The 13,262-nt window shown below is 38.4% G+C and overlaps 1 protein-coding gene across 12 annotated transcripts in view; it reads right to left on the reverse strand.

The window, feature by feature from the left end:
• The window catches only part of ADD1 (adducin 1), a 123,910-nt gene that overhangs the window by 42,095 nt on the left and 68,553 nt on the right, over positions 1 to 13,262 (reverse strand). For all 12 annotated transcript variants that reach the window (XM_074951787.1, XM_074951786.1, XM_074951782.1 and 9 more), the window contains exons 5-9: positions 5,654 to 5,734; positions 3,359 to 3,508; positions 2,133 to 2,276; positions 1,873 to 1,971; positions 1,248 to 1,424 (exon numbers count right to left, since the gene is read on the reverse strand). In XM_074951787.1, the coding sequence (XP_074807888.1) occupies positions 1,248 to 1,424; positions 1,873 to 1,971; positions 2,133 to 2,276; positions 3,359 to 3,508; positions 5,654 to 5,734 (651 nt within the window). The remainder of the gene's footprint in view (positions 1 to 1,247; positions 1,425 to 1,872; positions 1,972 to 2,132; positions 2,277 to 3,358; positions 3,509 to 5,653; positions 5,735 to 13,262) is intronic.

The raw sequence follows: 13,262 nt of genomic DNA on the forward strand, positions 1-13,262 counted from the left end.
AAGAAGCAAGAAGTGTTAGAATGATGCATTATATACTACACTCTAACCTTAAACATATGGTCCTTTCCATTTTAACTTTTCATCTTAAATTTTTTTTAAAGGAAATATATAGTTTAACACAATTTAATTCCATGTTTTTAACCACACAATTGGTTGAAATGGCATTTATTGAGGGCTGCTGCATGGGAGGTAAAAGTTTGGGAACAACCTTTGGTCTCTCTCCAGGTTGATGGTTCATGGACTGTAGGGAAAGATGTGTTGATGGCACCACTCTTTAACAGCCTCTTGTGGCTAGTCAAAGCATGTCAATTTTGTAGGATACATTAAAGCAATTCAGTATGGTAGAGAAGCTCTGGATTTTAAGAGAAATTTGGACACAGGATAAAACAAACTTTCATGGTAGTGTAGTGGCTGTATGTAGAAACAGCAATGATTGCTCACTCAGTGATTGTTCATACTGAGCTTTGGACACTGGAAATGGTTTTGTTGAGAAAAGGAAACATTGTTCCAGATACCGGGAATACCCTATCTCTCTAAAAATATCCTAACTTCAACCTGGTTAAAGATTTAATCTGAATCATAACCTATATTACAGGCAATGTCATTGCTGGGCATTATTCAGAGTGATCATGTAGACTTTAACTTATGACCTTCAGACAAATGTTCTATCAATGCAGCCATATGGATCATCATTCTGTGTTAATACCCAAAGAGCCCTCTAACAATGTGACATCCTGAGAAGTCCAAGTTTACCTTTACACTCCACCTTTTTGTTAAGGGGTAAGGAGGATAGGGCTGCATGGTATAATCTGGAGAGGCTGCATGCACCACAATCACAACTAACAAAAGGAACCTGTCTGTGATACAAGAGGTACAGAACCTAGTGAGTATAAACATTAAGGCCTGATCCAAAGCCCACTGACATCAAGAAGAGTCTTTCCACTGACTTTAGTGGTCTTTGAATCAGGCTGTAACTGATCTATTCCATCTTACAGGGAAGCTTTAAATACTCAGATTAAAGATTAATAAATGAACCTACATGGTTCTTTTTTCACATTATAGCCTGGACACTAACCTAAGAAAAACTTAGCATTTTGAAATCTCAAGAATCAAATCTGTCAGCAAATAAAAAAAGTAAAACAAGACCAAAAAACCTGAAAAAAAATCTTAGTTTCTTTATAGCACTTTATAAATAATTTTGCATTCATCATATAAAAACTCATTAGATATGATGTTATTTGCTTTACCAGATTATCAAGCATTCGCATAAGGGCTTCAAATTCCTGCTCTCCAATCTGCCATTTCGGATGGGATACAGTACCCTCAGCTGCTGGAGACTCAGGAGAACGAGATTTGGCTTTGTATTTTCCAGGGTCTAGCAGCACTAAGTTGTCAGGCCCACCTGCACTGGCCAGGGTACGTACCTTAAAAATAATTAAACCACATTTTAATTTTTTTAACATAAAAACACTGGATAGTTATAGAAACAGTAGAAGGACTCTCTTCTATTTTGCAAATTCGAATCTTACATTTTAAAATTAAATAAATCATTATAACCTTGTAATAAGGAAAGTGTTTTAAGCAATGTGAAAAATTACATGTTGCAACACTCTTGCTTTAATGAAAAGTAGACTGATGATTTGGGAAAGATTTATGTAAGATCAGTAGTTCTAGTTTGCCAGTTGAACACAGTTGCTAAACTATCAGTGTAATTGCTCCTGCATAATGAAATCAATCAAACCAGGAATCTTTATTTTGTTAGTTTAGATTGGAACTGTCACTTTTTAATCATTCAACTATTATCTGTTTGAAGATTATGTATCATGTTGTTACAGATAGCAGATTCATTATATAATATATTAAGATTCTTACTTGAATCTCACAGGCAACTACTAGATTATGAATATAGTAGAAAGCCTCTTCAATGGTCTCCCCAACTGATACCAAGCCATGGTTTCTGAGAATAAGGACCTAGAAGAAATGGACATTGTAAGGAATATGAGCTGCTACAAGAAACCTACCTGCCAAGAACTAAACAAACATACCTCCCCTCCTTTCCATTTCCAAGTTAAAAAAAAAAAAAAAAAATCACTATTTTCTTTTCATATTGACCTATGTATGGAATAACTGACCTTGCTTTTAGGTCCCAAATTTTTCTGAATTAACACTTTTTCTTCATCGTCAACCAGAATACCATGGTAGTCATGATAGGCCACTTCTCCAAGACAGAGTGCTTCTGGTGAAATTGGCAAGAGACCACACTTCATTGCAGAAACCTGAGAAACATAACAGTAGATTTTGAGAGAGAAGTAAATAAAAACAAGAAGTCAGTCATTGCTGTACATTATATACACTAATGCGTGAAGTGGAGGGTGAAATGTCATTGTTAATATTTAAATACATCTTAGACATTTAAAAGCAGGAGAACTGAAGATTGGTCAGAAGACAAGACAGAAATGTGAAAAGATTTAGAAAATCAGCCTCTTATCCTTAATTCATACTCTCTTTTAAGTGAATATTTTAAAATACAAGATTATAAGTGACAAGTTTTCCTGCAGATTATTACACAAAACCATGGTTAAAAACCACCATTGTTAAAGCTTAAAATCCTCAGAATATGATCCAAAATTAGGAACTTACTCAATTTCAGTCTTGTTATCCACCTTAAAATAATTTTATTGCTGTTCTGAATCAATTTAATAAGAAAAATATCAAAATAAGAACTGCAGTAAAGCAATTTCCTGAATATTTGAAACTCAGTCACCGGGTTGGCTCCTAAAAAAGCTTCTGAGGTGGATTTGATAATGATTTATAACTAGTTGTTCTTGGAGATGGATAAAAACAGGGATCTACAAGTCAACATGGGCAACCACAAAGTCCACTGTTTGAGATCAATGCTGCTACTTGTGCTGTGAAACAGTTACAGATGTGCTACCAGAACAAAATGTAGATAGGATGCAAGTACTCTAATACATAGCATATATATGCAGAAAATATTACAAAGTGTGCCTTACTGGGCCACTGGAGGACGCTTTACCTCGTTATGACCCATGGACTGAAAAGGTTCTATTACAATCTGAAATTTGCCATTTGTCTACTGTTACTTCTAAATGTTGATTCAAGATTTCATATTCACAGCACAGATAGTGTCAATTTCTACCATAGGGCCCAATTTTGCAAGCACTCACAAGGCAGGAATATTCACATGAATAGGCTCATTAACTATGTGACTTCAAATAGGACTCCTCACTAGAATACAGGTTTAAAGGGATCAAGCCCTTAAACTACCAAGTAAATATATGACTACTTGGCACCAGCTACACTTCTCTTAAAATCTATAGTCAGAGGAACTGCTTACCGCTGCCCCTGCTGGTGTATGGATATGAACAATGCATTTAACGTCAGGTCGAGCGGCATAAATTGCAGAGTGCAATGTAAAACCAGCTTGGTTTACTCCCAGGTTAGTGCTTCCACGATCAACTACATCTCCTTGAATATTGATTTTAACCTGACAATATAAGAAAACATTGTAATAAAAAGTTTTATAAGTTATCGTTGTCCCAAATGTATTTAATTCAGCATCTTCCTACAGCAGTTTTAAAAATTATTGTATTTGAACAATATCATACTACATATATGTTATATATAAATGTATATAAACCAATGTCATTAACAGCAACAATATTAAGCTTTAAGATCAATATATTGTAAACAGCTGTAGAATTGGTCCTCAGTAACACAAAACGAGCTTTCTATATCATTGCTTTTTTGTAAGAAATCAAATCCATCAACAAGCAATTGTATAACAAATTATTTTCCCCCTCTACATTGTTCAACTTTCACTCCCTTGATTCTTGTGATGACATTTCCACTAGTTCTTCACTGATCAGAGGGTCTTCCAGCCTAGACACGGCCTGAATTACTAATGTAAAAACACAAGCAAGGAGAAAAAGCCTTTTAGAAAACTAACACAAAACCTTTCAGTCCTCTTTTATACATCATAATGCAGCAAAAAAAAAGAGTACAAGCTCACTTCTTCGCCTACTTCTTTTCGGGTCACCTTTTTTTAAGCTGCTTATAATAAGGTTCCCTTAACATTCAGCTCCTGGAATGTTATTCAGGCCCCACCTTTTCCTCATTGATTAATCCCAAATCTAGAAAGAAAGAAATCTGATCCTTTTTATACTTGATTGCTTCTTCCTTCCTGTCTGCAGACAAATATCTACAGGTTGTCAATAAATCTTGACACTATGTATAGAATACTTTACTTTGGTCTTTGATAGGCAACTAAAGCGGTCTTTGAAAGTCTGTAGCCTCTTTATATGTAAATTGGACCATCATCAGTGTTTAATTTTGAGAACCTTAGATACTAGTTCATTAAGAAATGCACTTAAATTCTCGCCCTCTAGGCTTATTGAGACACCCCATAGCCACAGATTTGTACTGAATGCTTGGTTTTCCAGAAGTTCAGTCTTCTAGGTAAGGTCTTGATTTTCTTTAATTGTTGCGGACAATAATATATAGAGTTCAGTTATTTTCCCTCTTTTCTCCTTTATCCTGTTCTCAACCCATACTAACACCAGTTTAGACAAAGCTATGCACTATTCCAAAGTAGTGACAGTGAAGACTAAGACATTTAGTTTGGGGATCTGAGGCCACTACAGGCATAAGTAATGAATTAGTCTTAGTGCTATATTCTTTCAGCATTGCCATGGATGGTACCATGGCATTATGTCCATTTGACGGGTGCTGCAGTTTGCACTGCTGAGTCACTGCTGGATCTTCCTCGAGCTTGATGAGAAGTAAACCAGTCTTGCATCACTGGGCTTTATTTATATATATATTTTTAGAGAGATTTGTAGTTGCAGTGGAGGCTTCACAACACCACCCTCCCACAAGCAATATCTGAAACTCACATTTGGCAAAAACAAAATACCTTTGACACAACTGTGCTAACTTGATTTTTGGGTTATCTGTCACCACAGTTCCATTGCCCTAGTTCTAGGCCTGTTATTATGCACTACTATTTACTTTTAACAAGCTCTGGAAAAGAGAATATATTTGGTTAATCCAAATCTATTATCTTTTTATAATCCAGAATTAAAGGCAGCAAAGGAAATACGTAGCACTTCATGTCTTGAAATCACTGTAAAATCATTAAACTATAAATATATATTCACCTACAAAACAGGTACTATAAGTACATGAAGAAACTGAGGAAGAGAGATTACAGAAATTGTCCAAGGTCACAGATGGAATTAATGTTGGAGAAAGGACTAGAACTCAGGAATTCCCCATGCTCAGTCTTGTGCAGCTTTTATATAATTAATACCCCAAATTAAAATTTAGGATAATATAGATGTATTTCAGTATATGAAAAAAACTAAGGACCAAGAGTTTATGCTCAAGTTACAATCTGAAATTTTATGCCCATTAAAAAAAGAAGAATTTTACTTCCAAAATGGATACTGAAATCAGTCAAACTCTTAAAAAAAAAACACAACAAAATTGTTCTGGCCATGAGACTGCAGCAGAAAACAACTTAGTATTTTCTATAACATGCTTATCGAAGTTTAACATACATATATACGAGACAGAATTTAGATGTTTATATCCATGTTCTAATGGTATAGAAATAGAAATTAGCACTTACCAGACTGGATGCAGAAACCTCACTATAAAGAAGTCCAAAAGGTACAATCAAGAAGTGTTCCTGCTCAGAACTTACTCTTGCCTAAAAATACAACAAGAGTGAAAGCTAAATCTTTACAATAAAAAATTGTAATATTTTAAATTCAAGTTCTGTTTTGTAAGCCCTAGAAAGTATACCATACAATAAAATTACAAGAAAGTTGTTGAACATGGGAGATGTACATATTCCAGAAGCATAAACTAACAGTCATGCCATATCCACTATAATTGACATAATTTATTAAACCACAGTACACTTGGTAATAGACCATGTTTACTAAGGCCACAGGGAGGCTCAGGCTACTGTCTCTCAGGCTGGTGGAAGACCAAGGTGTAAGTAAGACGCCAAGCGGGTGCTCAGATCCTACAATAATGAGGGACAGATAACCACCTGGATAGATGAGTGGTTCCCTAATACCCCACGGGAAACAGAGTTTGGGAGAAGCAATATTGTCACCCATAATGTTAGTGTCCTAGAAAAACCTCTGTTTGCCATAGGGTATGTGGGATTATGAAGCAGAGGACTTGTGGAAATTTAAGCAACCCAGCTAAAGGGTTTGAACATCTTGACACTGGGTGGGATGAACCCTTTAAGTGAATGCCTTTTGATGGTGTTGGGGAGGTTAGCATACCTAGGGGCTCTCCACCAACTATCCTTCTCTTTACGTAGCAATGTTTGCCTCAAGGTTTAACACACAGATGATGGAATTCATAACTCAAAATTAGTTTATAGTTTGTAAACTGTTTAGGGCAGGAACCATATCTTTGTTATGTTTTCAGAGTGCTGTGCACAAAGTAGCTAGGGCCTCTAGATGCTATTGCAATATTAGTAGTAAATATAACTTATACCACGCTGCAGAATAAACCATGATGGCTAGTTAGACCCTAATAAAATTCATGAATTAAAAAAGGAATGTGGGTTAATGGTAGAAGAGGAGATAAGGAAAGAATCATCCATTTAGTTTCATAAAACTACTAATGGATCATTTAGATGGAGGTTTGAGGTTGTCTATGGGTCTTTGGAAAACCGTCCTATTTTGATCTCTGGTACAAGAGTGTGCACAGATAATCCAGTGCTTTTGTTGATCTGTGCAGTTAAGCTAGTAGCACATCTTAAAGCACCCTTTGATTTATTTTACAGCGTGGTATAAGATATAATTACTACTTATACTGCAACAGCATCTAGAGGCCGTAGCTACTTTGTGCACAGCACTCTAAAAACATAACATGGTAAACCTTACCATGGCTGCCTGCAAAACGAATTCTGTTGCCCAGCCGAGCGTGTGTGATGTCTCACACCAAACCGGCAGGCACTCAATATAAGAGGCAAAATGCGACCTGGTACAAAAAGCACATGTGCTATGTAAACGTGAATCGCTTGATTCAGTGTGAAATAGTCTTCCCTTTGTTCTCTAAGATGTATCTTTTTAAATACTACTCTCCCTTTTTTTCCTCCCGCAGCTCAGGTGTCTGGTGGAGCTGCAGGAAAGGCAGCAGGAGCACAGACCGCCGCTGCAGTATAACTGCCTGCCCTCCTCCCCAAGTTCCATATCCTCCTCACCCAGACGCCCAAGAACATGGGGGGGCGGGGGGTGAGAAGGGGGCATGTTACGGGGACCCAGCCACTCCACCCCAGAGGATTGCCCAAGCAACAGAAGGCTGGCATTCAGTAAGTTTTGAACTGTAGTGTGGCCTTATCCTTCCCTCCTCCACCACCCCACCCAGTGCTTCCCTCCTCACCCACCCCTCCCAGGCTACCTTGCAAGTTTTCCCCCTATTTGTGTGATAATTAATAAAGAATGCATGATTTTGAAACAATAATGACTTTATTGCTTCTGAAAGCGGTGATCGAAGGGGATGTGGAGTCAACCAAGGGGGCGGGTTTTCATCAAGGAGAAACAAACAGAACTGTCACACCGTAGCCTGGCCAGTCATGAAACTGGTTTTCAAAGCTTCTCTGATGCACAGGGCACCCAGCTGTGCTCTTCTAATTGCCCTGGTGTCTGGCTGCACGTAATCGGCCACCAGGCGATTTGCCTCAACCTCCCACCCCGCCATAAACGTCTCCCCCTTACTCTCACAGATATTGTGGAGCACACAGCAAGCAGCAATAACAATGGAAATATTGGTTTCGCTGAGGTCTAACCTAGTCAGTAAACTGCGCCAGCGAGCTTTTAAAAGTCCAAATGCACATTCTACCACCATTCTGCACTTGCTTAGCCAATAGTTGTACTGTCCAGGGTGCCTGTGTATGGCTTCATGAGCCATGGCATTAAGGGGTAGGCTGGGTCCCCAAGGATAACTATAGGCATTTCAACATCCTCAATGGTAATTTTCTGGTCTGGGTAGTAAGTTCCTTCTTGCAGCTGTTCAAAAAGACCAGAGTTCCTGAAGATGCAAGCGTCATGCACCTTTCCTGGCCATCCCACGTTGATGTCGTTGAAACGTCCCTTGTGATCCACCAGTGCTTGCAGCACCACTGAAAAGTACCCCTTGCGGTTTACGTACTGGCTGCCAACGTGGTCCGGTCCCAAGATAGGGATATGCGTTCCATCTATCGCCCCACCACAGTTAGGGAAACCCATTGCAGCAAAGCCATCCACTCTGATCTGCAAATTTCCCGGAGTCACTACCCTTGGTAGCAGCAGCTCAGTGATTGCACTGGCTACTTGGATCACAGCAGCCTCCACAGTAGTTTTACCCACTCCAAATTGATTCCTGACTGACCGGTACCTGTCTGGCATTGCAAGCTTCCAGAGGGCTATCACTACTCACTTCTGAACTGTGAGGGCTGCTCTCATCTTGCTATTCTTGCGCTTCAGGGCAGGGGAAAGCAAGTCACAAAGTTCCATGAAAGTGCCCTTACGCATGCGAAAGTTTCGCAGCCACTGGGAATCGTCCCAGACCTGCAACACTGTGCGGTCCCACCAGTCTGTGCTTGTTTCCCGGGCCCAGAACCGGCGTTCCACGGCATGAACCTGCCCCATTACCACCATGATGTCCAAATTGCCAGGGCCCATGCTTTGAGAAAAGTCTGTGTCCATGTCCTCATCACTATCGTGATCGCGCTGTCGTCGCCTCCTCGCCTGCTTTTGCAGGTTCTGCACATACTGCAGGATAATGCGTGAGGTGTTTACAATGCTCACTGCAGCAGCGGTGAGCTGAGTGGGCTCCATGCTTGCTGTGGTATGGCATCTGCAGGAGAGCGGAGTTGCAGAAGAACCGGTGGGTGATGACGGATGCCATGAGAATAGATATTTATACAGAACAAGGAGAAGACCTGCGAGGTGGATTCATGGCACCAGGAGAGCAGAGCTGTAGCAGAAGCCGTGGATGATGACGGCTAGCAGTCCTACTGAACTGTCTGCTGACAGCAGTATGGCGTCTGCACTGAAAAAAGGCGCAAAATGATTGTCCGCCATTGCTTTCACGGAAGAAGAGGCGACTGACGACATGTACCCAAAACCACCCAAGACAATGTTTTTGCCCCATCGGGCATTGGGAGCGCAACCCAGAATTCCAATGGGCAGCGGAGACTGCGGGAACTGTGGGATAGCTTTTCACAGTGCAATGCTCCGAAAGTCGACGCCAGCCATGGTACTGTGGACGCACTCCGCCGACTTAATGCGCTTAGTGGGGACACACACAATCGACTGTATAAAATCACTTCCTAAAAATTGACTTCTATAAATTCGACCTAATTTCGTAGTGTAGACACATCCTGAGACTCACGAGCTGCAAGTGGCTCTTTAATGTGTCTCTTTGCAGCACATGATACTAAAACACTGTGTGATTTTATTATTAACCAATCAGGATGCTTTTACTATGTTATTAACCAACTGTAGTTGATAAAATAATAATAATTGATCAGTCATTTTGCTCTGAGAATACTACTTACACACACACACACACACACACACACAGAAAATGAAACAATGAATTCACACTACTGTGGCTCTTTTGGGTAATGTTGATCACTAGTTTGGCTCTTGAACCACTGACGTCTGGATATCACTGGTGTACAACATTAAATTAGAGCTATCAAGCGATTGAAAAAATTAATTGTGATTAATCGCACGATTAAAAAAAATTAATCGTGATCAATCGCGCTGTTATACAATAATAGAATACCATTTATTTAAATAGTTTTGGGGGTGTTCTACATTTTCAAATATACTGATTTCAATTATAACAGAATACAAAGTGTACAGTGCTTACTTTATTTTTTATTACAAATATTTGCACTGTAAATAACAAAAGATATAGTATTTTTCAATCCACCTAATACAAGTACTATAGTGCAATCTCTTTATCATGAAAGTTGAACTTACAAATGTAGAATTATGTACAAAAAATAACTGCATTCAAAAATAAAACAATGTCTACCCTGTCCTATTTCTTGTTTAGCCAATTGCTCAGACAAACAAGTTTGTTTACATTTGCAGGAGACAATGCTGCCCGCTTCTCGTTCACAATGTCACCTGAAAGTGAGAACACGTGTTCTCATGGCACTGTTGTAGCCAGCGTTGCAAGATATTGACATCCCAGATATGCTAAAGATTCATGTGTCCCTTCATGCTTCAACCACCATTCCAGAGGACATCCGTCCATGTTGATGACAGGCGCTGCTCGATAACAATCCAAAGTAGTGCAGACTGATGCATGTTTATTTTCATCATTTGAGTCAGATGCCACCAGCAGAAGGTTGATTTTCTTTTTTGGTGGTTTGGGTTCTGCAGTTTCTGCAGAGTGTTGCTCTTAAGACTTCTGAAAGCATGATCCACACCTCATCCCTCTCAGATTTTGGAAGGCACTTCAGACTCTTAAACCTTGGGTATGGGCTGTAGCTATCTTTAGAAATCTCACATTGGTACCTTCTTTGCGTTTTGTCAAATCTGCAGCTAAAGTTTTCTTAAAATGAACAACATGTGCTGAGTCATCATCCAAGACTACTATAACATGAAATATATGGCAGAATGTGGGTAAAGCCAGAGACATACAATTCTCCCCCAAGGAGTTCAGTCACAAATTTAAATAACGCATTATTTTTTTAATGAGTGTCATCAGCATGGAAGCCTGTCCTCTAGAATGGTGGCCAAAGCATGAAGTGGCATATGAATGTTTAGCAGATCTGGCATGTAAATACCTTGCAATGCTGGCTACAAAAGTCCCATGCAAATGCCTGTTCTCATTTTCTGGTGACATTGTAAATAAGAAGTGGGCAGCATCATCTCCCACAAATATAAACAAACTTGCTTGTGTTAGCAATTGGCTAAATGAGACGCAGGACTGAGTGGATCTGTAGGCTCTAAAGTTTTGCATTGTTTTGTTTCTGAGTGCAGTTATATGACCAAAAAAAAAAAAAAAAAAAAAAATCTGTTAGTCTGTATCATTTGTACGTTACACTTTCATGATAAAAAGATTGCACTACAGTACATGAGGTGAATTGAAAATACCGTTTCTTTGTTTATTATTTTTACAGTGCAAATATTTGTAATAAAAATATAAAGTGAACAGCGTACACTTTGTATTCTGTGTTGTAATTGAAATTAATATATTTGAAAATGTAGAAAAACATCCGCAAATGTTTAATAAATTTTAATTGGTATTCTATTGTTTAACAATGCAATTAAAACTGCGATTAATTGCGATTAATTTTTTAAACCACCATTAATTTTTTTGAATTAATCGCAATTAATCGACAGCTCTACGTTAAATAGAATGTTTTTTATGTGATTCCCAAATTCAGGAAATATCATTTCTAGAGATCAGTTGTCTATAAATGCCAAACTAAAATCCAATGCAGCAACAATTCAGTTTTTAGATTCCTAACAGTTATTTGAAGATGCAGTTCCTCTCTGGCTGGGCTTTTTACACTGTATCATTCTTGGTAGTCATCTTAGTTCTTAGATGGAAATATAGGATTTATTTGAAGTGTCTGCTCACTGGGCAAGTCCTCTCTCTTTTAGAAGGTTCCCAGGGTGGGAACAGCAGCCACAATCTTACATCCTTACAGCTGAGAATAAGGCAAACAGTATAATGCAAGGCATTCAATCTGAAACTGCAGACAATATTGAGCAGTCACAATCCCACTTCTTTTTACACGGACAGGGCTCCCTACAAAAAAGGATGAACTAAAACTAGACAATGTTGTTGTCTGCTTCTAGGAACAAGTAGGTCATATTCCAGTTATTTGAAGGCTGATGCCTGAGAAGTCACTCTCTCAGTTCTGGTTTTAGACATTTCAAAGCTAATAGTTTGTCCTTTATTTGAAACATATTTTCTGTATGCAAGAGATAAAACAAATAAGATGGAGCCAAGCAATGAACACATCTACATAGCACAGCATAAGAGAAATAAAATAGTAAAAGAACAAGTCCTTAGTTGCTTATTTTGTTTTAATTATTTAGTTCCCCGTCACCCTCAAGTGTATTTCTCCATTAATGAACCATGTATGTACATAAAGTTGACTAATTTTCAATACTCCAAAATGGGTTTTACATTTTAAACTAGCAAATAAATTGATCAATGCATTGTTACATTACATACGGGATTTTTCTGGGGAAAAGCGGTATTGGAGGGCTAGATTTCATGCTACTTTTAGCCTTTAGAAAAAGAAAGGAAAAAAAAAACAAAAACAAACTAGATCCAAAGTCCGTTTACTTCAATGGGGACTGAATCCAGTGCCAAAAGTATCACCTGTTATACAATTACCATTCCCAGATTCCTCCCCAAAAAGGATAACAGAATCCAGAAAGTATTCTTTTCTTTTTTCTAATCCCAATGGTCCAAGACTGATGGAGATCTCTTCACATTTTAGGATATAATTTTACCTCACCTCCATCTCCTCTAATTTAAAGTCTCTACTTCACAGATGCCATTGCTCAAGTACAGCTCCTTTTATAAAAGACACTTACACCACTCTGTAAAACAGCCACCACAGGGTGATTTAAGACTTGCTATTAGCTTAACCTCTACTGAGCCAGACATATAAGGAGAGCTATTGTCTTCAAAACTCAAGCAATCCCACTTGACTCTGTACCATGTTGTTATCTCATTAATTTAACTGTTGCTCAATCATTAATGTTTATCCTTCTGCAGGCATTCCAAATCAAACATTCCAGTGTGGACCTGTTCATGTAAGGTCAAGGGAATTCATGCACTTCACACATCCAGTATCAGCAAGACCAGCTGGTAAATTTAATGCAAGTACAATATAAAGTCTTCAATTTATAGTACTTGTTTAATTAGTGTAAAGTTTTTAAGTGGAAAAAACTGTATAACTTTTAAAGCAAATATGCAAGGCAAATACATCCAGTAACACAAAGACCCATAAAGTTAATAAGGCACTTCATCAAAAAGGCAGGTGAGAAATAAAAAGAGTGTCAACCCCAATCACCTTTGTGCCTATTTGCATAACTGCCCTAATAATGAAACAATGACCACAAAAAAAGTAACAGCTATTTGGAGGTCATTTTCAACATAGTAGATAGATTTTTCAAGACGACGACACTTCCTCCAATGGATAACAAGTAAAGGGTGAACCATATTATGTGGTTACACAACAAACC

The sequence above is a fragment of the Natator depressus genome, chromosome 4, assembly GCF_965152275.1.
Source record: "Natator depressus isolate rNatDep1 chromosome 4, rNatDep2.hap1, whole genome shotgun sequence".
Lineage (NCBI taxonomy): Eukaryota > Metazoa > Chordata > Testudines > Cheloniidae > Natator > Natator depressus.